The sequence below is a fragment of the Larus michahellis genome, chromosome Z, assembly GCF_964199755.1.
Source record: "Larus michahellis chromosome Z, bLarMic1.1, whole genome shotgun sequence".
In the NCBI taxonomy this organism is placed as follows: domain Eukaryota; kingdom Metazoa; phylum Chordata; class Aves; order Charadriiformes; family Laridae; genus Larus; species Larus michahellis.
The window spans coordinates 27,940,813-27,967,409 of NC_133930.1; the positions used below are offsets into that span (position 1 = coordinate 27,940,813).

Consider the following 26,597-nt stretch of genomic DNA (forward strand, 5'->3'; position numbering starts at 1 on the left):
GTCCTGTGCTTCTGTTTACATCTAAACATTTCTCTCTCTATAACGGATGACTTTACTTGTTGGTAACGTGTCAGGATTCAGCTGCGATAGTGCTGGGAGAGGCCTGATGGTGCATCTGGTCCTCTGTCACTTAATTGACTTGCAAATGTAATGAAGGACACAAATCATAAACTTCCTTTAATTGTAAATACAAGTTTACCACTTAAAAAGGTAATAACGGCAAAAAGAGTAACAGAAACCAAAACACAAAGTAGGCAACTCTTTTGAGAAAAACAACAGTATTCCCCATATCCCTTAAATGATAGGAGTTTTTCAGAGGAAGCTGCAAACTGTTATACTCACTTTGTGAATACGTGAACAAGTTCGGAATGCCCATTTTGTAAAGCCAAATCTAATGGTGTTGCTCCATCCTCATTAGGTAATGCTAATGCTGATGACCCTCCAGGCTGGGCTGCTAAGAACTGGGAAAGCTTAACCAAGCCCAATTTCATCACAATGTGGAGAAGAGTTTCTTTATGTTTAGGCTCTGGAAAAAAACAGCAAACAAACAAAAAAAAAAACCACATTAGTAACAAACTCCAGCATTTCATTTGCTAGGAAGCATCAAAAGGAACTAGTTATCATCTGCAGAAATATCAAAGCTCAGGTTCAGACCTACAAAAGCTTTTTGGCAAAATCTCTCTTTCACTGAAATCAACAGTTAGGCACTTAATTGCATCTGTGCAGCAACTAGGATACCCAAACACCATCTAATTTCAGCAAAGAAAAGAGTCTGAATTAGATAATCTCAGTATTTGTCTCTTTATTTGTATATAGTATAGCATAGAGATGCCCCAACGTACTGCAGAAGATAGGTAAGAGGCAATTTTCCAGCTGCTTTGCGTTGCCTCAGCAACACAAAACATCTGGCAGCATGGCCGAGTATCTAAATTGGAAAAAAAAAAAAAAAAAATAGAAGGTGTGATTTTTCAAGGCAGGCTGCTTGTCAGCAAGGTAAGAGATCCTAAGCAGCACAGCAAGCCATAAGCTAACACACAAGTGGGTAAAATACACAGGATAATTCTTGTGTCTCTCTTTTCAGAAAGGTGGTCTCACCTGCCAATACTTCCTCTCCACTTTTTAGCATAAAATCATCAAGCTCAATGGAATGAGGCTTAAAATAAAAGAGTACACAATGATGATGTAGTCACTAGATACAGATTCTCCACTCAAGCTCTTCCCTGGCCTTTATTCAAAGGAGGGTTCATCTGTCTATATACATTCTCAAACACAAAACCTCTAAAATTTAAAGGCAATAAACAAAATTAAGCTCAAGTACCACTCAACCTGTTCCTTACGCTGGTATTTTGGTATGAAGTTAAATATAAGGGTACTTTCACAAGGGTCAAGTATTTAAGGGCAGTTACTCTACAACTCTCAAAGCATCTGGTTGAAATGTATTAGGTTTATGTGATTTATGAAATTCCATTGAAATTCATCATCCTGATTCAACAGACTTTTTCTTCCCTATTACCCAACCAGTTCAGAATATGTTACTGAAAATTATATGCTCCAGTGGCAAAGGAAAGGTGATGCTCCTGAAATGTAGGTAGGTATGTGCACACATTTGTATAAATAATACAGTTAAAATAAACAGCAAATTGAAGAAAAATTTCCTCTCTGCATTAGTATTTACAAGATAAAACTGATGGAAAGCAATCCCCCAGCAAAGAGAGCAGTTATGTAGCCAAAAAGCTAATAAACGTTTTTTCAGAAACACTTGTGCATTGAGCAAAGGTAACATGTAGTTACATTCAAATACAGTGGCTCATGGCTGACTCCTATTCAGTTGAAGTACTCCCTCTGAAAGCGTGGGGAATATTTATTTTATAGAATCATCAAAAAAAAAAAACCAGCAAACAAAACAAACCCCACACCTTGAAGAGTCCTCAAGAGGTCTCTAATCCATTCATTGCCTTAAGGCAGGATCAGTTCAACCTAAATCACTCCTGATGATGTTTGTATGTTTGTCTCAACTGTTCTAGAAACCTTCCAACGATGAGAGGTTTTCGTAACCTCCGCAGGCAATCTACACAAGGGATAATTTTACCCTCACAGTTACAAAGATTTGAAATGCCTACCCTAGCTCACCCTTTCTCAGTAGAAGCCTGTTGCTTCTTGTTCCATCCAATTCGGGCATGAAAAACACCTCACTCCTTTCCTTTCGCAGCTTCCTTTTACATAATTGAAGGCTGCAGTCATGTCTCAGATGAGTACGTCCTCTCCGGACATCTTAATAGGAGAGTTGCCTTCTGCAAGGCTGGACCTTTTGGAATGTCCTCTCAGAGCTGGGGGCCAAAATCATTAGCCTCCTTTGAACATGTTGGTTCTGAAGTGTTATATATGTAAAAAAAAAAAAAAACCAAAGGAAACAAACAAAAAAAAAAACCCTGTATCTCCTCATCTCATAAAGCCAGAATGGCAAGGAACCTAAGGAACTTGCTCCACCACTCCACAGGGAAAATTACTGTGGAATCTCCACTGGTGATCAGTTTATGCTCTAAATATTTGTTGGTACCCATCCAGACTTTTTACCTTTCTGTTTCAAGTGGATTCAAACCTTTCAGACAGAGTCAAATCCCAGAAAACCAGGTCATGCTTCCTTCAATAAATGAAATAAACTCGAGACATCAGAGTAAAAGGGAGCTTCAGGACACAGACTCTAGCACTGTAACGTCTGTACTTCACTGCAGCTCTAACAGAAGCAGACACATTAACAAGATGCAGGGGGGATTCTTTAAACCAGAATATCACTAAACCTATAAACAATACGTACCTAAGTATTTCTAGAACACACATATAAATAGTCAAATGTCATTATTTAAAAAAAAAATAAATAAATCTTTTCAAACTTCCCTCTTACTTATGGCTAGCCAACACATTATCTTGTGCATTAGCCTGTCCATGAAACACCAATTTTCTCCCCAGGCTTTGGGCAATAAAATTGTTTCTTGGTCTCCTCATTTCAGATTCTAGACAAAAATGAGGCTGGCTGGACACAGGATCTGCTGCAGGATCCTAGAGCACAGAGGAAAGTAGTGAACTATGGGGGTTTTTTTCATCAAAGGTCTGCAAAATATGAACTTTGGTAAGGCCTTTGACACCATCCCCCACAGCATTCTCCTGGAGAAGCTGGCGAATCATGGCATAGACAAGTGTACTCTTCCCTGGGTTAAAAACTGGCTGGATGGCAGTGCCCAGAGAGTTGTGATTAATGGGGTGAAATCTTCTTGGCGGCCGGTCACCAGTGGTGTCCCTCAGGGCTCAGTTTTGGGGCCAGTTTTGTTTAATATCTTTATCAATGGTCTGGATGAGGGGATTGAGTGCACCCTCAGTAAATTTGCAGATTACACCAAGCTAGGTGGGAGTGTTGATCTGCTTGAGGGTGGGAAGGCTCTACAGAGGGACCCGGACAGGCTGGATCGATGGACCAAGGCCAACTGTATGAGGTTTAATAAGGCCAAGTGCCGGGTCCTGCATTTCCGTCACAACAACCCCATGCAGCGCTACAGGCTTGGGGCAGAGTGGCTGGAAAGCTGCCCAGCAGAAAAGGACCTGGGGGTGCTGGTGGACGGCCAGCTTAACATGAGCCAGCAGTGTGCCCAGGTGGCCAAGAGGGACAACAGCATTCTGGCTTGTCTCAGGAATAGCGTGGCCAGCAGGAGCAGGGAAGTGATCGTGCCTCTGTACTCGGCACTGGTGAGGCCTCACCTCGAGTACTGTGTTCAGTTCTGGGCCCCTCTGTACAAGAGGGACATTGAAGTGCTGGAGTGTGTCCAGAGGAGAGCTACCAGGCTGGTGAGGGGTCTGGAGACCAGGTCATACCAGGAGAGGCTGAGGGAGCTGGGCATGTTTAGCCTGGAGGAGAGGAGGCTGAGGGGAGACCTCCTTGCCCTCTACAACTACCTGAAAGGAGGCTGTAGAGAGGTGGGCGTTGGCCTCTTCTCCCAGGTGAATAATGACAGGACCAGAGGAAATGGTCTGAAGCTGCGGCAGGGGAGGTTTAGATTAGATATTAGGAAGAATTACTTTACTGAAAGAGTGGTCAGGCAGTGGAACAGCCTGCCCAGGGAGGTGGTTGAGTCACCAGCCCTAGAGGTATTTAAGAAACGCGTAGATTTGGCACTTCAGGGCACTCTGAAGGGCAGAGACTGTAGGTTGTTGGGGTTTTTTTGGGGGTTGGGTTTTTTTTTTGTTTTGTGTGTGCGTGTGTATCGTTGGACATGATGATCTTGAAGGTCCTTTCCACCATGAAGATTCTATGATTCTATGATTAGGGAAGAGGCACTAACAGGAAAGAGAAAAAAACCAAATATATTCCAGGCATCTCTTTCTAGACATCTCTGGAAAATCATAACCGAGCTCAGATGGCCCCAGGGAGGGAATGAGCTACAGGGAGTCACAAACTTTTCCATGATCAGCTCACCTTGCCTCAACGAGACTACAGCCACACACTGTCCCCAGCCCTGAGCTCAGTGTCTCACAACACCCCTGTCACACAGTCTGGCACCTCTTTCTGTCCCAATTCAATCCCTTCCTGCCCAGTGGAGGGTCGCAGGACCTATGCAACTGTGCAAGCAATACAGGAAAGTGAGCTGGGTCTAGTGGTTGGTGTCCCTGCCCATGGCAGCGGGGTTGGAACTAGATGATCTGTAAGGTCCCTTCCAACCCAAACCATTCTATGATTCTATGAAAATATTTCTAATTTCAGTCTTTGAAGACAATGATCATTGCTGCATTTCAGTTACCAACATTAATGACTAATGGTATGAATTAGAGTGTTTACATATCTATTAAGTGAGATGGCACATATGTTTCAAAGTTTCCACATACATGCAACCTTTAAGTCCACTGAATCCAACTCAAGCATTTGCAGAACTGCTTTGCTAAACAGCAATACAGAAGCATAGAATGGCTTAGGTCTGAAGGGACCTTTAAAGACCACCTAGTCCACCCCCCTACCAAGGGCAGGGACATCTTTCACCAAGATCAGCTTGCCCAAAACCCTGTCCAGCCTGACTTTGAACACTTCCAGTAATGGGACATCCACAACTTCTCTGGGCAATCTGTTCCAGTGTCCCACCACCTTCCTCATAAAACATTTCTTCCTTATATCAAATCTAAATATACCCTCTTTCAGTTTAAAACCATTGCCCCTTTTTCTGTTGCTACAGGCCCCGACAAAAAGTCTTTCTCTGTCTTTCTTATAAGCCCCCTTTACTGAAAGACTGCTATAAGGTGTCCCCAGAGCCTTCTCTTCTCCAGGCTCATACGAGAGGTGCTCCAGTCCTCTGATCATTTTCGTGGTCCTCCTCTGGGCACTCCCACAGGTCCTGCTCTGGCGACACCAGAGGTGGATGGTGGGGTCTCATGAGAGCAAAACCCACCAGTGAGTGAGTGGCCGGCTAAAGTCAGCCCATAGGGAATCCGGAGGCAGGAGAATGACTCCAACCCACAGCTTCAAATCCCAACCAAGCACTACTTATCAAACACCTTGGTCTGCCTGGATCAGAAACCTTTCACTGTGGAGGAACATTTGAACAGAGAAGGGCTCAGGCTTCCCAAAACCTGTCCAGAGATAGTGGAAATGATGGCTGATGTGCCACTTCAAAAATGGAAGACTTCCATTCAACTTATTCCTCAGCCAGATGGGATTTGAATCCACACACATCTTCAAGCTTCCTCTGATCACCCATCTGGTGGGAGCACACCCCATCCCCTTCATTGCAGAGTAACTGAAAATGGGACATGCTGCAGAAGGATGCCCAAGGGATGCGAGGCAGAAGACCAAGAAAGCAGCAGACTGACTACAACACAACAGTCAGCTGGGAGAATTCTCTGCTGTTTGGACATGGATGCATTTCTCATTACACTGTCACCAGATGTGAAAAACTATGCTGGGAGCATGGATGCCTCAGCTGCTTGGAGCATGCCCTAACCATTCAGACATGGCAGGAAAATCTGTGCCAGTGTCTTCCCTTTCCCTAGCTGTGTTTCTCAATAGAGGTTGATAACATCAACTGTGCTTTGCACTGATCCCAGTGCTACTTAGATACTTCAGAGAGCCTCCCTCCCTACAAGGGCTTCGTCAGACTCACAGCTATGCCACCTGTCGGGACTCTAGCACTCCCTTTTCTGGTGTGTTTATACCGTACACCGGGGAGTTTGAGGTCAGATGCCCAAGAAATGCTGTGGTCCAAAACATAGCCCCAGAGCAAATATGCATTTACAGATTAAAATACTCACTAAAAAAAATTAGATTTCAGAATTGCTCCTTGGTCTCGAGTACTTAAATTCTGCTAAAGTCCCACTTTAGACACCAAAGTGAGTTCTTTGGATGCTTCTAACTATACAATTTTTTGTATATACAGTGTTAATAAGCAGCCAGCACATAAATCCATCTAATTAAAACACATGCAAATATATGAACCAGTATTAAGCACATTAAGCATCTGATTAGATACTAACCACACCTCAGCCCTCAGATTAGAAACACAGAAACAAAAAGGCAAATTTTATTCTGAACTCCATCCTCTAATTAAACCTTTGGCCTGGGGCCACTGAGTCTCAATGTATATTGTAACACTTTAAAAAAGCCAGACAAAGTTGCTCTGGGCAAGATAAGACTCGGCCTTTCCCGCTCAGCAGAAAGAGGGACCTTGGGAAGCCTTCCCTAACAAGGGATAGCCTTCTCTCTGTTCTAACACTGCAGCAATAAAGTTACTCTTCTGGCTGCCAAATCTTGAAAACAATGCAAGTATGAGTAAGTCTGCTACAAAAGAACCTAGTTTTAAAAATAAATAATAAAGAGTAATTAATCTTTGTGGTCTTAAAACACCACTTACGATAACAACTTCTATTATCTCACCACAAATATGCTAATTTTTATCTGCCCAACCCAACAACCTTCATCTAACCTTAAGCTAAATTTTTTCATGGCTAGCTTGAATGCACATGGCAGCAGAACCACCCAGCAGCTCCACCGGCTGTTTTCACCCCTGATGCACTTAGAAGCACTCACCTTTCTCCCCATCTTTCTCCTCTATAGACTATGTGTTTGCTGGGCTACTCTCCTCTTACTTCTCCCACCTGGCTTGCCCAGGAGTAAGCAGAACCTGACGACATGGAGCAATTACTAATAGCTTCATGATACTAAAATCTGAAATACAGATTGTAAAGTCAGGAGGATAAATGCAAAGATAAATGTGTCCTTTCAATACAAGGCAAGAATTTTTCACGACGAGAATGGTGAATTACTGGGACAGGTCACCCAGAGAGGTTACAAACTGTCTGTCCTTGGAGGTGCTCAAAACGACCCTGGAGCAACCTGACCACACTTTGAAGCTAGCCCTGCTCCACATGGAGGGTAGGACCAGGCCACCTCTTCCATCCAAATTTTGCTGTGGTTCTATTCCAAGATCAGCAATATCAAAGCAAAAAAAAAAAAAGATCAAAAAGATATGATGACTGATAATAAGCTTTTAAAATAGACCTGCCTAAAAGAAAAGATCTGCAGTAAAAAAAAAGGTAAAATTCTGAAACAACTGGGGTTTAGCATTTTTTTTTCTTCCAATTTCCAGTTTCTCCTTGTTCACCACCTCTTATTATAGCTCCTTGCTGTGGCAGAACAAATGGCATTTTCCCCACACTTTTCACCTTTTTTTCCCCCCTTCCCTTGAGGAAGATTTCAAATGTGGCAAAATGGGGGGAAAAAAAGGAAAACAACAAAAAAAAAAAAACGACAAAAAGAAAACCACCAAGAAATTAAAAAAAAAAACATGTTGTGAAAAAAACCTGACATAATTAATTTGAATGTGTTCAGTGGCAAACAGGAAGAAAATAAGGAAAAAATGAAAACACAAGGCTTCTTCAACATATTCGTATTTAAATGGTATAAAATATTATTTTCCATCAAGACATGTAACCGACAATTCCTAAAATTTGAAAGATCCACTGCTGGCTGATTCATACAAGGTCAGCTACTGCAAGGCAGGTGGTACTGTAAAAGATATGCACTATCAGGAAGTTGTTTTGCATCGCACTCCTATTCTCCAGCCAAAACACTCCAAGTTACACAGAGCTGAGCCAAACACAGTCTGTTTTAAACATTAAATAAATCCTTTTGCTCTTCCTTGCACCCGAATCCCATCCTATGTCCAAAACAATAAACTAAAAACAAGTATTTCTCTCTGACAGAAATGACTAAGCCCTTTCTGGGCTATGAATCTCATTCATTTCCTGGAAGGAGACTAAAAACCTCAAGACTTGTGACTTGAAATGCAGGGGGAGACATCAAAACTGGCTGACAAATTCCAGTTTTTCCTGGCTTCGTACTTTTATGCATTACTGCTCATTTTTTCATTTTTCCGTTAGGTATGAGATTGTTTATAAAGCCGTCTTCAGTGCTCCCCGCTGCTGCGCACACACAAGTGGTGGTGTGACTAGGCAGTGACCACCAGGCATGATGTCAGGTACGTGACAGCCCATCTGAGGGCAGGGCTGAGGTGACATCTCCCCTTTCCACTTACTGAACATCTGGAACACCCCCCTTTTCTTTAATGAGTTCCCCTATGCATCATACCTTTATCAACTAACACCCAGGGGCTGGCACCAGAGCTGCAGAAGAAAAGGAGAAAACGGGGGAAGGTTAAGCTCCATCACAAAGGTGGACTTCAAGGAGTCTTGCCCCAGCAGTTTTAGCAGCAGAAGGGTTAGAGAAGGCTCCCATCCACCAGCCCCATGCAATAAAGGCTGTGCATGGTGCCACTACCTACACCGTCAGGTGAAGTTTCAATTCACCTTACTGCTTGGGTGACCCCAAAAAAACTACAGAAGAATGTTTCTGTTGGCAGAGGGATATTCCTCATTCTTTTGTATTGCAGCCAAATATTCCCTCAAGCTGTTTGGTTTAAGATGCTCTTTTACTGAGCACCACCAGAGTGCTCAACACCAGGCAGGGACACCCCCTCCCAGGAGCAGAGAAGGCCTCTCCAGCCCAGTGCTGACCCAAGGCTGGGGTCCGGGTCAGACCATAGCTTCACACCTGGTCTCTCCAGCAGCAGAGCAGGCTCCTGAGCCCCACTACTTACACATTGTCTTAAATAGGAAACTTAATCTCTTGTATCTCTTACAGTAGTAGTTGCCCTGCCGTCACTCTGCATATAACTGCCCCCTCCAAGTGCTCGGGGCTTTTCACAAAAAGCCCCTTCGTGGTCAGGGGGATATCAAACACCTCCTCTCGGCTAGTATTGCCACTGACCTGGCGATGAGGATCGTACACTTGCTGGGGACCCACAGAGGGAAGCATGCTTGCCAGTATCTTGCCTCATGCTGCAGGTTTCTTGGTCAGCAGCAGGCACTGGAAGACATTCCTCTTCTTCCCGATGCCCAGGCTAGCATCCTCCCCCCTCTACCCTGTGCAGTTTCCAAGGGGGCAAACTCCTATAGGGTCAAAGATTCATCCGTTTCTCTAACCCCCTAAACTGTCTGACCAAAGAAATATTATCTCTCCTCACAAATCTCACCACACCTAGAAATATTTATCTGCTGTTCCCAGTGTTTTCCTAATTCCATGAAGGAGAACAGGCACTTTGCCTCCCTCTTCCTTCCCTTCTGCAGGGAAAAAGAAAACTAAAATTCCAACTGAGGGAAAGACACAGACAGAATTTTCTTTAATTTAGACCAAAAACATGACATGCATCAGCCAAGTTTGAACTGGCAGGAATGCGTTTAACAGCAAGTGGAAAAAGGGCAGGGAAAGGGCAATAAAGTAAAAAATGCCACAGAAAATGGTAAAGTGTTGCCCAGAGGCAAACTGTAAAGCAGTGAGGTTGGGTACTTCAGTTTACTCCACGAGACCTATTCCTAGAAAACAATGACGATGCATTTATGAAATAAAACGGAAATTCTCCTTCTTCATGAAAGGGAATTAAGCAAGTACAGACACAGTTCCTTTTGCTATGATCCACAATTAATTTTCATAATTCAGGCTGTAATTTAATTGCTTTTACTAATAGCCTTAAACCTAAAAGAGCACTCTCTTCTTCTTGAAAATAACTGTAAATAGTGGGAAAGCCGGCAGCAATTGCTCTTGTTTGATTATCATCACAGTTAAGTCACCCAGACAACCTGAACTCACCCTCCCAGCGATGCCCTTAAAACAACCAGAAACTGAGATGCTCTCAGCTGCCTGCACATAAGGCAGACTCCTTGCAAGGTCCACGCTCCTGTGCTCCCCCTCCCCCTCCCCCTCCGACAGCCAAGGGACACAAGCCTGAGTGTGTCAAGGACAAAAAAGTAGCAGTGAAGATGCTGAACCCGACTCTGATGGTTCTTGGGGGCTGCCAGTCCTAAAAGACTGCCCTAACCTGATGGTAGTAAGAGCAGGAAAGTTACTTGGAAGCATTTTTCTCATCCAGATTAAATCACTCCATCTTTCTTTTTTTTTTTTTTTTTTTGTTAAACTGTGAAACAGTGGGAAGATTTTTTTATTTTTTTTTGAGCAGCTCTAACAAATTATTTGGCTCAGTATTTAATACTGATTATCTCCATAAATTGAATTATCTAGTTTTCAGAAGTTTTCCATAAATTGAATAATCCAGCTTTCACTTATGAAAGTGCGATCAACAAGAAAACCGGCTTCTCCCTCTCCCTCCTCCCTACCCCTCCTTCTCCTTTCTTCAAACCCACCAACAAATAAATGTCTAAGCATAGCACCCTCTGTTGGGTACCCAGTTGCCCCTGGCAGCAAACTGCTTGTGGGCCAGGTGATCTCAACATCTGACCAGTCTGTGTGAGTGAGCAGCTCCCGACATGGTTATCACGCAGGCACAAGTGAGGACTACTGAAAGGTTCGTGCTTTCTTGTTTCTTTTGTTGTACTTTAAATGATGTGGCTAACAAGTCCTGACCTGTGCAACTGCACTAAATTCCTGAATTATTTGCAATGCTCCCTAGACAATCCAGGCTCTCCCCTTATCCAACCCTTTTTATGTCTTATAAAGGGAATACAAACACTTTTTCCAAATAATAAAGCTCCAATGGATAAATTATTCTTCTATCTTTCCATCAGCCTATATGTCTCCACATCCTCATAAAAATGAATGAGGTCCAAAACCACCAGATGGTACAATAATTTTCTCCAGCGATGTGACGCTCAAAAGTAATTGTTTTCCAATAAAAATAGTCCAACATTGGACTGAAAACTGACAGAATCTCACAAGCATGAGGTCCTAACTGGTGATGGATGGTAGCACCCACATCTTTCACGACACCAATACTAAAAAGAGCATCCTGGCACTGTCAAGGCAAGGAGTTGCAGGGGCAAGCAGGCAGGAAGGAAGGTCTCATGCTCTTTCCAAGTCCTTGTAAATTCCTTGTTTCTCATCCATTTTGATCTTTTGGGAGTTGGGGGGAAGAAACAGAGTGCTGGGACAACCTTGATCGCCCCACAGCAGAAGACGAAGAACCTTGTCCTCCTCTTCTCACCTGTACTGAGACCTGAAGCCCTCCTGCCCCAGTCCAACCCCTTCTCCCTCCCTCCCTCTCCTTCTCCTGCAGGCACAGGGCTCCCTCAGCCACATGCAGCCCTCGGCTGTGCTCAGCCTGTTGTCTTTGAGGACAAAAACACAGTGATGAGGACAGCACAAGGACGCAACAGGAGTCAGTGCTTCTCAGAGTCAGGTGAAAGGAGAATATGGCCATAAGAAGCATCAAAACTATACTTTCATAAAGGAGAATGAAAGGATACAAGAGCCAAAAAAATAAAATCATACAAACTGCTTAGAGGATACCAAAATGGATGTCAAGCCCAGCCCAAGCCTGGACCTCAGAAAGAGACAAAGGGAATAACCGACCTCTCTTGGGCTGAAGGAAAAGCTGCCCAGAAATCTTTCAGGAGGCCCCCACTCAACAAGGGTGGCCAGTAAGCACTGCCCAGGCAGGACTGCACCGAGAGCTCCTCACTGTGCGTGAGCATCACGACCAGGCCCCAGGAATTTGGATCGTTTTTTGTTTTATTCAGAAACAAGGGGAAAGATCCAAACTTCATTTAAGAGCAATGACTGGAGTACAAAGGGAGATGTCACCTTTTCACTGCAACAGTGCCCATGAGGCAACCGCTAACGCAGCATGTTCAAGACACGCTCGTCTAACACTTAACAGATCCACAGAAGCCTGTGTAGTGGCTGAAGCACACATCCCTCCTTTTCCGCTATATTCAAATTTTGTGTATGTATAATATTTAAATCTGAAAAGCGAAAAAAGTGTGAAAAAGACAGCGAAATAAAAAATATACAAGTCCTATACAAGTCTCATGAGAGCAACATACTCTTTTCCACATAAATGATGCAGCACACCTGAAAATTAACAATTAGCATAATGAAAAATTAAATAATTTTGCTATTGAGATAGCAGCTGCCCTGGCAGAGCTTAATCTGGTACCAGCTGAGCCAACCCACAACACACCCAGAATGAACATCCCCATGTTTCAAGCAAGCAGGCACCCAGTTGGCTTTGCCCAAGCACCTCTCAGTACCGCTGGTACCCTGACGATGCTTCTGGGTTGGGCGTCAGCTGGTTTTGATGAAAAGCTTCGCCAAGTCTGTGAACAAAACTACAGCTGATTTCTTCAGGCTTTGAATAAAGGTCTTCAATGCTAAGACCCAACAGCTGTTCCAGCAGTTGAGCAATGTGAACAAATATTTACTACACACCAAAATGAAACAAGTAAAAGCTTTTTTTTTTTCTCCTGTCTAGCCAATATTTGAATGAGACTTGGTATTCATTTTTACATCTCTTGAAAGAGCTGCTTACAACAGACAGACAAAAACCATCCTTCTCCTGATGAAGGCAGTAGCAGATTTCAAGCTATCTGTCATTAAGAATTAGAAAGATTTAAGACAGGAAAAAAGCCCTCACCCAAAGAAATGGGCTAAGTGCTGTGCTTTTACTTCCCAAAAGCTTGCACAAATCTCTCTTTCAGTTTGGCTCATATGGAAACTGCCTGTCCTCCAATTTTTAGCAATTTAAAGTACTAAAAGGAAAACAGCCAAAAGTACCAAATTTTCAATGAAAAACATGTGAAGCCATCAAGTTTAACACTGTTTCCAATCTCAGCTATAAATCAGCTGGGTCTGCAAAAGAAATTATACTCTTCAGCAAAACCTAACTACAGTTTTCTGCTTGCAATGAAACCTGAAACCAGGAAAAATTCACCTGATTTTGTTACAAAACTTTTCAACAGCATACCCCATTGTAAAATTGTGTCTATTTTCATCCCACTTCCTCTACCATAAAAAAAAAGTTACAAAACTTGTTTAATGATATTCTCCCAAAAGAAAAATTATAGTCATAAATAAAGGATAAACACTGACAGAACCGTGATAAAAATTATGTTTACTCTGTACATCAGCATGCCTACAATAGCACATTCTTCTGTTTTGTGACCGTCTCCTTTTTGTCTGCATAATTTAAATATCTGGAATCATGGCAGCAATGCTTCCCTGCTATAATTCTTGCTTTTTTAAAACAGACAGCTCTTTAATCTTGCAAAGGCAGAGTCTATTTATAAATATAGAATTGCATTCACAGTGAGTCAAGGCACAAAAAGCTTCTGGAGAAACTGAATTACAAGAGCCATTATTATCCTTTTTAAACCCCTGGGTACAAACCAAATCTCTGATTACCCCTCTCGAACAATTTTTCATCTTAACCACAAAATAAAGCACAAGGGTTGAGAACCTGGGATGAAATGGTGAAGTACTCTGCTGCAAACTGCGCACCAGACCACTGTTAAAAGCTTTCCAACTTAAAATAAAACCTTACCACCTTCCGAGCTTCCAAGGATGTTCCAAGTTGATGGCAATTTTTCATGAGCGACGGCCATCGTCAAGTCATTATCCAAGGACTGCAGATCTTCTATCCCTAGCCCAGACTTATCCAGCAACATCTCGTGACCAGCGGCAGTGACACATTCTGCATGATCGACTAGAAAGCGAGACAACTTGCAAGACAGATTCTCTGTATAAGCGACGGGAGAGGTGCCGAGGACGACAGGCGAGTATCCCCTTGTGTACATTAACACAGAGACAGAAACTGTTTCTTGGCATCCATGGCCTGTAATTATAATGCAAATTAATCACTAACATTACCCATTTTCAGAAAATACATTAGTTTTTCCTCATTCCTCCCCTGCCTTTAAGAGCTGTGACTACTCCTCCAGAATTATTTTATTCTTCCCTCTAGTTACATCTATTTGTCGTAGGGCATCCACCTACCATGTCTAGGGATGAACTTGGACTCAACTAGCCTGTAAACTGCCAGTCCTCCCAATTATACTGACATAATTAATTCCAGAACCAGTCTTTCTAGATTAAGGTTCTTTAACCTTAAAGAAGAAAGAAGAGGTAACCACATCAGGATGAAATCACACAAATCAAATGCCTGAAGATTTCTGGATAAGAATTAAGAAAAATGAGGTGCTCAAGAAAAAAGTGGGAACACCAACTCTGAGTAACATACCGATTTATTAACACTTGTTTTGTACCTGCCCAGTGTCTCCTTGTAGGCCAGAAGCTTTTAACTAATGCATGCTTTATGCTTTTGGCAGGCTTGATTAAACGCTGTATCTACTCTCTGACTTACAGCTGGGACCCTCGCAGTCTAAGGGAGTTTGTCACTCAAATCTCTTCAGTATCTCGTGCATTCCTCCTCCTCCTTTGCCATCTAAGCGAGAGTGGATGTCATACACCTAAAAGAGGTGCAAGCTGTACCTCTCATTGGTGAGCTAACCATGACATACTACAGGTGCAAATCTAAACTTTCTAAAATATCCCTGAATAACTACAAGTATATAAGCGATCTAGTAACTGCAGAAGGAAGCATGTACTTACCACAACTGCAGTTGTTTTTAAAGTGCTCCGAGTTCCCTTATGTTTAATTTGGCCACTATGAAAAAACACTAACATCAGTAGGGCTATATTTTAACCTCACACTTTATTTTCATCTGTTCATGGCTTCTGTTGGAAACAGGCGGAGGATTAAGTGTTGCCTGTAGCCTCCTGTTTTTATTCCTAGCCCAGAAGCAATCATTTAACAGTTTCGTTTCAGGCCTCTTAAAAAAAGAAAGGGAAAAAAAAAAAAAAGACTGCTACCCTGGAATAAGCATTACATTTTCCCCAGTTGTATTCCATGATAGGACAAAAGAAGCCACCATGTAACAGCAGAGAACTTTCCCTTTCTATACTCAGCAGTTATTTTCAGACTCTAAATCCCCTTTAGAAAACAAGAACAAATAATAACCAGATCCTATTGCACAGGTACATCGTGCCTATAGCCACCCACTCCTCACACAAATGAAAAGGTCACAGAGCACCCAACAAAGGTGACAACCAGGGTGTATGCTACATCCACCACGGGGACAAAGCCAAGGCAGAGAGATGGCTGCGAGGCACCAATCCCCCCTGTCCGCAGCGAGGCACCCCTGGAAAGGTTTTTCCCCGAGAGCCCTGCAGGGGGTCCGGCTCCAGCAGAGCTCCAAGCGTCCCACACCTCCACCATGAGCGCCCTGCCAGCCGGGCTGACTGCTGCGCCCACGGAAGGCTCAGGCAAAAACACGACATTTGCAGGGGTTAGGATGCCCCAGGGCAAACAGTGGCGGCATAGAATTAATTCACATTAAAAATGATGCCATCCCGGAAGACTGCACTTTAACACACACCCAATTACGCCAGCCCGGTAATGCTGTCTGCACCCGACGCTGTGCTGCTGTGAGCGCTGTGAAAGGCAGGATCGCCTATGGGCAGTCAAACTCAGCCTGGATCCTAAAGGCCATCATTCCTCCTTGCATTTCCCCCACTACAGACCCGTAAAACGGAGTTACACCAAACCGTCCAGTTGTGCCCAGCTTTGAAACGGGGGCGGGGTACAGCAAAGAGCTGAAAAACGTCAACAGGAGTTAACACTCACCTGGAGCAATGGACCGAAGAGCATTGTCACTAATTCGTTCCGCAAACACTACATGCCTCTTCAGGGATCCATCGTAAACAAAGTAAAACTCGGCATCCTCCGGGAGGTAAATGTCTTTGTCAAATCTTGCATTTATAGTCAGCTGTCCCTGAAAAATGAAAGCGCTTTCATAAACATCCAGTAAATTTCTCATCTCCAACAAATGCGTTGATACATACTTCAGATGCAAGTTTATTATAACCTTTTCAACTGTACTATACAGAGGCTGCGATCCAATGACCAATCTGCAGTTTTCTACTTCCACTTAGAAAATACTGGTTTTATGCCTGCACAAGCAAAGGTGATTTAAAAAACCTGCCTTTTAAATAATGTCTTCCAACTAATCCCTTTCGTCCTGACCCACACAAATATAACTGACTTGTTATTTAAAATGCGTTAGAATAAACGAGTCAGTGAAGCCAAGTATTTTGCTATTTACAAAAGCAGGCTTTGTGTTAAAAAAATTAAAAAATTCAAAAGTGCTTGAAATGATCTTAGACTGAGTTTACAAAACAAAAGCACTGATGTAATTCTACAACCGACTATGCTGGTTTCAAAGAATACTGGTTCCCAGATATCTGCCCATGGGTTTCTTTGTAGTAAATAGAAAGCAACCAGCCAAGAAAAATCTGTCATACAATAGCTTCAAAAAAGAACAGGAAAGGGATCTGAGAAGCAGCAAACAATAACAAATGTCTGACGTGTCTGAGGGAGGAAATTTAGATGAAGTTGCATTTCCTCAAAGAGGAGGACAGGGTGCTCCACCACGGTGCCTGGCTGCCACAGTTGTTCCAAATAAGACAGAATTGCCCCAGCATCTGGCAGAAATGGTGATTTCTGTAAAACACGCTGTAGAAGAATATCTCAGCCATTCACACCTCCAATCTGTGCCTGCCCTGTCTCTATTCAAAACAGTTACTACAGCACTGACTCCACCGGCTGCATAAGAAAGTCTGGCAAAAACCTGCACCAAAGCACAAGACAGCAGCACAGACATTTCCATGATTGAAAACCTCAGTTATGCTTCTGACCGTCCTGACAAGCTTCAGGCTCCTTCCCCTGTTCATTATATGGCAAACGTACATTTTACTGCAGTGAGGCTCCTGCTGCCCCCCACACACACACACTGTAACATCTTTGCCTGCCTTCCCCCAGGACGTCTTTCTCGTCACTCATAACAATACAAATCCTGCATTTGTTTTCCTCCTAAATGCAAGCTGGTCTACTGAACTAGGGATGAAGAGGCAAGGGCCAGTTTCAGGCGCAAAATCTTCCTTAGATAGGAATGTTCCTGTAAGGACAGATGTAAACAACTTTAGGAGTCCAGTATTGAGAACAAACATGCCTGTCATCCCCAGAAACTGAAAATGCACCTCTTTTTAGTAGCCTGAACTATTATTATTATAACTGACAAGTGTTTTCTCTTTGGGTTTTGCACTGTTATACCCAGAATTTATTACTATTGTTATTACTCATTATTTTTGTTAATCTTTATATGTTAGTTGCGAATAGCCCTTTTTGTCTGTTGAGTAATACTATGTCTGGCTATTTTGGGGAGACAGGAACAGGCTAAGTCCCTAAAGACACTCCACAGAACACTGGAGTGGGTGCTTTGCTGACTGCAGCCTGTGCACAGGAGCACAGCAGAATTCTTCCACACAGGCACTGGTGGCCGTAACTCCCAAATCACCTCTACACCCTCTGGACGCCTAAGGCTGAGGGACTACATAGCCAGCCAGCTTTCACATTTTGTGGCAATATTTCACTTTTCATAAACCTACTCTTGGGGGCGGGGGGGGAACCTAGCTCAAATCGTAGCCATTGGCTTTTACTGCTCCCTTTTTAAAAAATGTTAATTTAGACTCAGTAAGGACAGTGGAACATCTTAAACTGATCGCACTGCATGAGGTACAGGCACGAGGGAGAATTTCACAACTCCTTCCCTTATAATGGATGAAGGAAAAACGCAAGAGCGGAAACGACAGAGTGGAAAGTTCATGTGTTTATGATAAAAACAGGTTTTTCATAATCCACTCCTTACAACCCTCCAGAAGAAGAAACTGCTGGTAATTTAAGCAAAGATTTTGCAGAAGAAATACAAATTGGCAGCAAGCTTGTATCTGGCCAAACAAGATTCATTTGGAAAATCCCACGTGACCCAAAAAGAGGGTTAAATCCTGTATTATTAGAGAGGCATCAAAGATAACAAAGAGAGCAACTTTCACAGAGAAATACTAAACTGTATCTTTTGGATGCTGGAAGGTTACCACACCCGGCATCAGAAACAGTTATTTCGGGAAGGACAAGCTCCTACCATCATCTCCAGCACTTCCCATCTGCCATCGCATCCATCCTGCCTTCAGACATTCTTGTTTCACATTGCTCAATTCCATCATCTTCTTTCACGCTGACACTACTAAAACATGCATCAGTTTGCTCTTCAGGCCATCACAAATGCCTTATGCTCCAGCTTCAAAGCATCTTTTTTTCTCCTCACCCACTCCTCTCCAAAATACCCTTGGTGCAGTTATGTCATCTGCCCTTCTCATCACCTGCAAATCTTTTACAGGTGCATCCTACTACTGCTGGAGCTCATCCCTACACTGTCATCCCCTCCGGTCCCTCCACTGCTTTGCACAACACTTGTCCCCACTGGCCATGCCCCGTGCCAGCGGGCAGCTGCCTGTCCTCTCACAGGACACCTCCTCTTCCACCACACATCGGACCGTCTGCCCTCCGCATCCTCTCCTCTGAGATACAGCCTTCTCCCTGGCTTCAGATCTACACATGGCAGAGCCTATCTCAGCCTGTATTTGGGAAGGCATACTTACTGCACTTTGGGGACACTTTAATACCAAACTCCGTGGAAGCTTTGATCTTTATAAAGCAAGATACGCTAGCCGCCCTTTGGAAAAGACATGGAAAAAATAAAATCATTTGTGCTACAGGGAACGCCATTGCTGTTCAAAATTTATCTAATACTACATTTAAATCTGAATATTTAAGCATCCCTTCCTTAAGCAACCCAGAGTCTTCCTTTAGCACAGAATTACATCTATTTAATGACAGGTTTGAATGTAAAGCAATACTTCGAATAATAGCTTTAGGGATCTGTAAACTGCTAAAGAAACAGAATTCATAGGACAGAGTGAAATGAGAAAGAAGAACCTTGTATTATGTTTGATCAATTCCTTTCCTACATTTGCAGTATCTTTTTTTATACATATTTTAATATAGTTACTATAACTATTAGACAATACGTTGCATACTTAGCATACATACAATCTACATCCTTATATATATATGCACTATATAAAGAAAAGATGCTGTAATGCAGCTAGATAACATCACAAACAGATGCGACTGATGGAGATGGCTGCTCCCGCAAACCGTTTGCACTGCTGGCACAAATGTGGTTATTTGGCAGACCAGTCTTTCCCACTCTTATGACCATGTGCACTCCCCTCCAAACATTGCTGGCAGAATTCATTCATTACACACATGAGAACAAACACAACACTGAACTCAGAAGATGCTTTTATTGCTGCTGCGAGAGGTGTCCCCCTGCGTGTCTATGCACACAACAAGGGTGCTTTCCCATTCCGTTTCACAGCTGTGAAGGGAGCTGCAGTGAGACAGCACTGTAATTAGCACGCCGCTCATTTCTCTGTGTGAAGCCAACTTTGTTACCAGAACTGTTTAATTATTTTTTTTTCTTCAAACAAAGATGACCTGCAGTCCATTCTAGAAAACGCCTATGTAGAAAAACACTTGGAGGAAGCGATGTATGTCATGAGCCTCCTCCAGACTCTGCAGCTGGAAGCATTTAGCCAGCTCCCGACCCAGACCACCTTTCAGGGTGGAAATGGAGGAAGCGGAGATGAGGGGAAAAGTCTACCAGCTTATTTAGTTCTTTGCACCCTGTTTTCGGATGTATGACCTTGCCTTTAGCTGCATTTAAATGCAGATCGCTCAAGGGTGGTGACTTTACCGTGCAGCCACCTCTGCACACAGGCAATCGATCTTTTCATTGAGAGCTGCCAACCTTACTAGCAACGACTGTACCGTTTCTTCCACAACTTTGATCAACGCATTGAAGAGCTTTGGGCCAAAGACGTCTCCCAAGTGTAATACACCCTAGCATTTGTCACATGAATATCTGGGGAAGAGACTGATGCAGAGAACCTTATTAGAAGAAAAAAAAAAAAAAAACACAAACAAAACCACCAAAAACTTAGGGTTTCCCAGGCCATATAAGAACAGCCTGGAAAGACAAATATACAAACGGTTGAAAAATATATACATTGTAAATAAAACAAAAATTCACTGCCACATCTACTTTGGTCAGACCGCTAATAGGCTTCCTGGAGGGGTGGCTCATGTCCCAAGCCTGTCAGTGTGTAAGAGGCATTTGGGCAATGCCCTTAACAACGTGCTTTAACTTTTGGTCAGCCCTGAAGTGGTCAGGCAGTTGGACTAGATGGTCATTGTATGTCCCTTCCAACTGAAATAGTCTAGTCTATTCCATTCTACTTTGGATTATTATTTTTTGTAACAATTATTGAAGCTCAGTGTTAGAAAAGTGCAACAGAGCTTCAAAAATGTGTACAAACTCAATCTCTATCAACTTTGCACAAACAAAATAAGCTCACCTAGGCAGAAACCCAGAAGCTGTACATCAGCCCTTTAAGAAAAGGGCTTATTTTATTAGCTTGAACCTGAGGGATACTTTATATCTTTGCATTATACCCATTCCCTGCAAAGGGCATTTATTTCCTGGCTCCCTTGGGCAAGCCCAGCCCAGGGAGCAGGTTGCAGCAGGAGCTCCCTGCGCAGATCTTCCATCTGCAGACAAATGAACTGGGGGAGCAACAGAGGTGGGAGCAATTCCAGCCCCATCCTCCTGCTCCTTTCCTAGCAAAGCATATGGGAAGGAGGGAAGTGGGATGGATCTTGCAATGAGACTCAGTAATGTATTGCTCCACCAAAGCAATGCCCCTCTGCTTCACAAGGCTTTCCCAGAGCTTTTTGGGAGATGCTACCTCTTCTGTAACAGAGCTGCTTCTTGGCAGAGCCCGGGCATTCAACCCAGGTTCTCAGTCAAAACATATATCCACCACTCAACTATTACGACAATTCGTGAGAAATTCATACTCACAGAAAACATTTATTCAGCCTCAGTCTCACCACATCTGGGAAAAGCACTTCGCCATTGCTTCCAACCCCATTTTGCAAGGCACAACCAAAACACCTTCTCAAGTCTGCAAAAAACCTTTGCTAAAGCATAAAGAAACTAAAATTATTATTATCAGCATTTAGAATTAGGTAATTAAGCCCTAATTCACGTATCAGTACAAAAGAGCAAAACCAACAGAAATAAATTATGATATATGCACTACCTGAAGTGCGGATGCTGTGCTCTTACAGAGCGATGTTTGTTCTGAGCTCATTCCAGACACTGAAGCTGGAAATACATCCCAGCTGGCATATTTCTTCTGCATTTCTAAATATAGAACCAATTTAGCTTAACACTTATCCTCTAGGTACCAAAGCCCAGACTAGATAAGTCACATAGATGCCACCTCATCTTCAGAAAACTGGCCAAGCGGCCTGGATACAGGTCAGCTGTGAGAGCATAGACCCAGAGCACTTTCCTAGGACAGATTCCTGACAATCAACTAGTTGCTAGGTGTCTTTGACACTATTTTCACAAGTTCATTTGTCTAACAACAGTTCAACCTCTCTCCCACTCTTTATTCTCCCTAATAAGCTTATTTATAGCCTCACAACTTGGAAAAACTTAACAGGGAGTTACAGGTTTATTTCTATGTGTAGGTATGCTTAAGCCTGCTTCTTAGGGTCCACGTGGACCTCAGATAGTTCAGTCCCCATTTAACCAAAGCAAGAGAAAGGATGTGCCACTTCAGCATCTCAGCAAATAAACACAGCCCCTGGTCACAGCTGGTTTCTCAGGCAGATGCTGGGGAACGTCCTTGCCCTGAGGCTCCCACAGTGTTGATTCTGATGGACACGGAGAGAAAGTAAATTTTAAAGTCAAAGGGCACTTATTGAGACCAGGCAGCCCATATCTTACTTAGATTTACACCTGAGCGGCTCAAAGCAAGTACCTCAACTCTACCATACCACCAAAGGAACGCATGTGAACAGGAGATCCCTCAAACACGGTCCAGGCCTGTAACACCACAGAACATCAGGCAGCCACATCAACATCTCTGACTGCAAAAAGATACCAGAAACTGTACAGAAGTAAAAGAAAATGGGAGAAACCCTTGCTCCATTGAAGCCAGGAGGAGTTTTGCCACCAATTTAATGAGAGCCAAGATTATCATTGCAATCCTTGAAATAAAAAACAAAAAAGCAGGCAGGGGGATTGGGGAAAGGACGCTGCAGCTACAGGGGCATTAACAGAGACACCAACTCAACTCTAAATGCATTAAACCTGTGGCTGAGCAAGCATTTGGCAGCATTGACCTCTGTGGGATCCACAAAGAAAAGCACACCTTTTATTACCAGTGAAAACACTGCCCTGGCACCGGCGCCAAGGAGGAGATTAGGAAGGTTTGTGTTTTTAACAGGATTTATAGGCCTATGCACTCTTTCAATGTAACCAAACAGGTTTTGCAGATGTATGTTTTCTTTTGGTTCCTCTAGGGCATTCCAGGGCTGACCGGGTCGGGCACACAGCAGAGGGTCCCTCAAGCCCTACGTCCCAGCTGAGGAGCAGCTAAGACCAGACTCTCTGTGGCTTCAGGAGAAGAGCCCCCACCTCCAGCCACGCTCTGACCATCTTCTGCATCCCAGCAAGGGACTGGGTCAGGTTCCCTGCAAGGAGAACAGGGGAAGGGAGGTAGCAAATCCCCACGGGTGAGGCATGGTGGCATCCAGGCAGGTAGGACGGGACGCAGGGACGAGCATGGCACTTCCACTGTGCCTGACCCCTACTCGGCTGCAAGTCACCCCATGCCCTAATAAATAACTGACCCTTACCCTGAACTGAGGTTCTCCCACTTTGAATCCAGTTAGGTAACACCATCTCCTTCACCAGCAACCTGACCCAGCAAAACAGGTGCAAGGCAAAAAGACCTTTAATGGGTCCAGATCCAGGCCGCTGCGCTGGCTAACACTTAAACTTCAATGATTGGTCCCTATCCTTGCATACACAGCCTGGATAAATCTATTTTCCCAACAGCCTTTTACCATAAAAATAATGCATTCTAAAGTATGCTAAAAATGTCTTTACCAAACTATGTAAGCAACATAATAGCTTGAGAAATAATGTTTTGTCCAGCATTTTCAGCAAATATAATAGTACAAACAGGCCTCACATTTGTAGCTACATGCTCTAAGAAAAATATCAATGTGCAGGGATATAAAAATGTGCTTCTTTATTCACAAAATGCAAGACCCAGCATCCCAAAGTAAATGTGAATTCCCAAGTACTGCTAGCAATATTGGGGCTTTTTTCCCACTATGTAAGCTGCCACTAGCATTTAGCATAAATATTTCTTCATTGTTCAAAAGACTCATTTCGGAAAATCTTTGTATTTTAATGTGAATTGTTTAAACATATTCTGCTTGTGCTTAGACAAGAATAGTGGCAAGAATAGTTTCCCTGAGCAGCCACGCAGTTTTAATGACCTTTGCTGCAACTTAGCTACAGCTAGGAACAATTCTACACAAAAGATGCTAAAAAAGCAGTAGAAAAATGGTAAATAAACACAAAACAACCATACTCAAATAATTAATAACAAGGACAAAGTCATAAACACGACTTTCTAATGCTCGGTGATATTTTTATAACAGCAACCAGACAGCTCTTGTCTACAGATCGCAGTAAACGTTGTTTAAGAAAGCATGTGCCCTGTTTGAACAAAATGCAATGGGATTCAAGGCTAAACACAAAATGAAACGGCAATTGTACCCTGGGAAGGAAAGGAGTAACAAACTGAGAAACCAAATAGGAGATAAAAGCTGAATATTCCTCTATAACCATATAGCTAATAGCATCTTAAATGAAAATAGGGGCTTTTTGCCCAATTGAATGACTTAATTATACTAGGTTGCCACTTCCCTTAATTTCTTTTCTATCCAGAGTAACAGAACACGCATAATTCCACATACAGACTGGAGAAAGGTATGTGATGATATGGTCATATTTAGTATCACACATTGGCCAAAAGCCTACACACAGATTTTTATAAAAATTAACTATGCACGTACAGTTGCTTTGAGAAAAACCAGTCCTCTGATGATTTACACAACAAAACTCCACCAGCACCCCGAGAACCTCATTCAGTCGCACCAGGTAAAATACTGGCCTTCAGCCTCTGCACCTGTGCAGAAGATACTGCCTGTACGTGGGAAGTGCACCATGGCAGATTCTCCAAACGATATCACCTACACACACTAAGTATTTGTAGGTACTTCTTCAGCTTTGTGAGAAATGCTGAGGAGGTGTTTGCACAGACACCTCTGGGCACAAGTAAGGAGCACCCACCTTTACTTAGGGTGAGACAGCACAAGGAAAGCCTGATGACTAGCAGCTGAGGCAGCTCTCCATTCTTGTCAAAAGAGTGAGAAGAAAGGGTCCACTGACCACTTGAGTCTCAGAATAAAATCATAGAATTATAGAATGTTTAGGAGTTAGAAGGGATTAGATCACCTAGTTCCACCACCCTGCCCTGGGCAGGGACACCTCCCAGTAGAACAGGTCACTCAAAGCCCCATCCAGCCTGGCCTTGAACACCTCCAGGGATAGGGCATCCACAACTTCTCTGGGCAACTTATTCCAATGCCTCACCACCCTCACAGTAAAGAATTTCTTCCTAGTATCTAAATCTAAATCTCCCCTCTTTCAGTTTAAAAGTATTACCCCTTGTACTATCACTACACTCCCTGATAGTCCCTCCCCACCTTTCCTGTAGGCCCCCTTTAGGTACCGGAAGGCTGCTATAAGGTCTCCCTGGAGCCTTCTCTTCTCCAGGCTGAACAACCCCAACTCTTTCAGCCTGTCCTCATAGCAGAGGTGTTCCACCCCCCTGATCATCTTCGTGGCCCTCCGCTGGACCCATTCCAACAGGTCCAAGTCCTTCTTGTGCTGGGGGCCCCAGAGCTGGATGCAGTACTCCAGGTGGGGTCTCACGAGAGCAGAGTAGAGGAACAGAATCACCTCCCTTGATCTGATGGCCATACTTCTTTTGATACAGCCCAGGATGCGACTGGCTTTCTGGGCTGCAAGCACGCATTGCCTGCTCATGTTGAGCTTCTCATCCACCAGCACCCCCAAGCCCTTCTCCTTGGGGCTGCTCTCAAGCCATTCTCCACCCAGCCTGTATTTGTGCTTGGGATTGTCCCAACCCAGGTGCAGGACCTTGCACTTGGCCTTGTTGAACTTCATGAGGTTCGCACAGGCCTACCTCTGAAGTGTGTCAAGGTCCCTCTGGATGGTATCCCTTCCCTCCAGCATGTCAACCGCACCACATAGCTTGGTATCATCGGCAAACTTGCTGAGGGTGCACTTAATCCCACTGTCCATGTCATCAGCAAAGATATTAAACAGCACCTGTCCCAGTATCTACCCCTTAGGAACACCACTGGCCAGTGGTCTCCCCTTGGACATTGAGCTATTGGACCGCAACTCTTTGAGTGTTGCCATCCGGCCAATTCCTTATCCACCAAGTGGTCCATCCATCAAATCCATGTCTCTCCAATTTAGAGACAAGGATGTTGTGTGGGACGGTGTCAAAGGCTTTGCACAAGTCCTGGTAGATGACAGCAGTTGCTCTTCCCTTATTCACTAATGCTGCAACCCTGTCATAGAAGGCCACCAAATTTGTCAGGCATGATTTGCCCTTAGTGAAGCCACGTTGGCTGTCATCTGAGCGATGCTTCCAGCAAGGTCGCAGCACAACCTTGAAGAGAAAAGCACTTACAAAGAAATTTCCTTATAAAGACCGATAAGCTGCACTCTTTTAATATGAAATATCAGCAAGTTCATCACTTTGGTTTCAATGCAGTGCCTTTTTAAAAGGAAAAATAAGTGTTGGCAGAAGCTATTGCCACCTTCCTGATTGCTAAGTAGCCCAAATAAACTGGGGGAAAACATGAAGCATTGTTACATCCAAACCAATGACAAAAGTACACTCCAAGTAAAAAAGAACAAGAAGGATGGAAAAGATCCTGAGAAGTTAACTAGCTGACTCCCTGCCTCAAGGCAGGATCAATGCTGCCCAAGATATTCCTCAAAGATGGGTTCTGTCCACCCTGGTCTGAAAGTACCCCCTGCACAGCCACATAACACACAGCACTGGGAACTTCTTCCCATCCAAACAATTCCCTATCTAGCCTCTCCCACCTTTTGCACCTGGTACATATTTGGGCTCTTTTAAGGACCTAACAAGCCTTTGACCTTGATAACATGACATCTGAATGATACAAAACGGCCAGCAACATGGCAGAAAGCCGCTCTAAATAGTTCAGCGCAGCCTCCGTCTCTGTACACCTGTTTTCATGCACAAACTGAGCTCTACACTG

General features: G+C 43.5%; 1 protein-coding gene across 4 annotated transcripts in view; it reads right to left on the minus strand.

Moving 5' to 3' along the window:
* ARHGEF28 (Rho guanine nucleotide exchange factor 28) overlaps positions 1-26,597 on the minus strand; it is a 159,047-nt gene that overhangs the window by 117,327 nt on the left and 15,123 nt on the right. For 3 of the 4 annotated variants that reach the window (XM_074570227.1, XM_074570226.1, XM_074570224.1), the window contains exons 3-5: positions 16,005-16,152; positions 13,863-14,153; positions 343-526 (exon numbers count right to left, since the gene is read on the minus strand). In XM_074570227.1, the coding sequence (XP_074426328.1) occupies positions 343-526; positions 13,863-14,153; positions 16,005-16,152 (623 nt within the window). The remainder of the gene's footprint in view (positions 1-342; positions 527-13,862; positions 14,154-16,004; positions 16,153-26,597) is intronic. The other variant, XM_074570225.1, reaches the window with a different exon arrangement.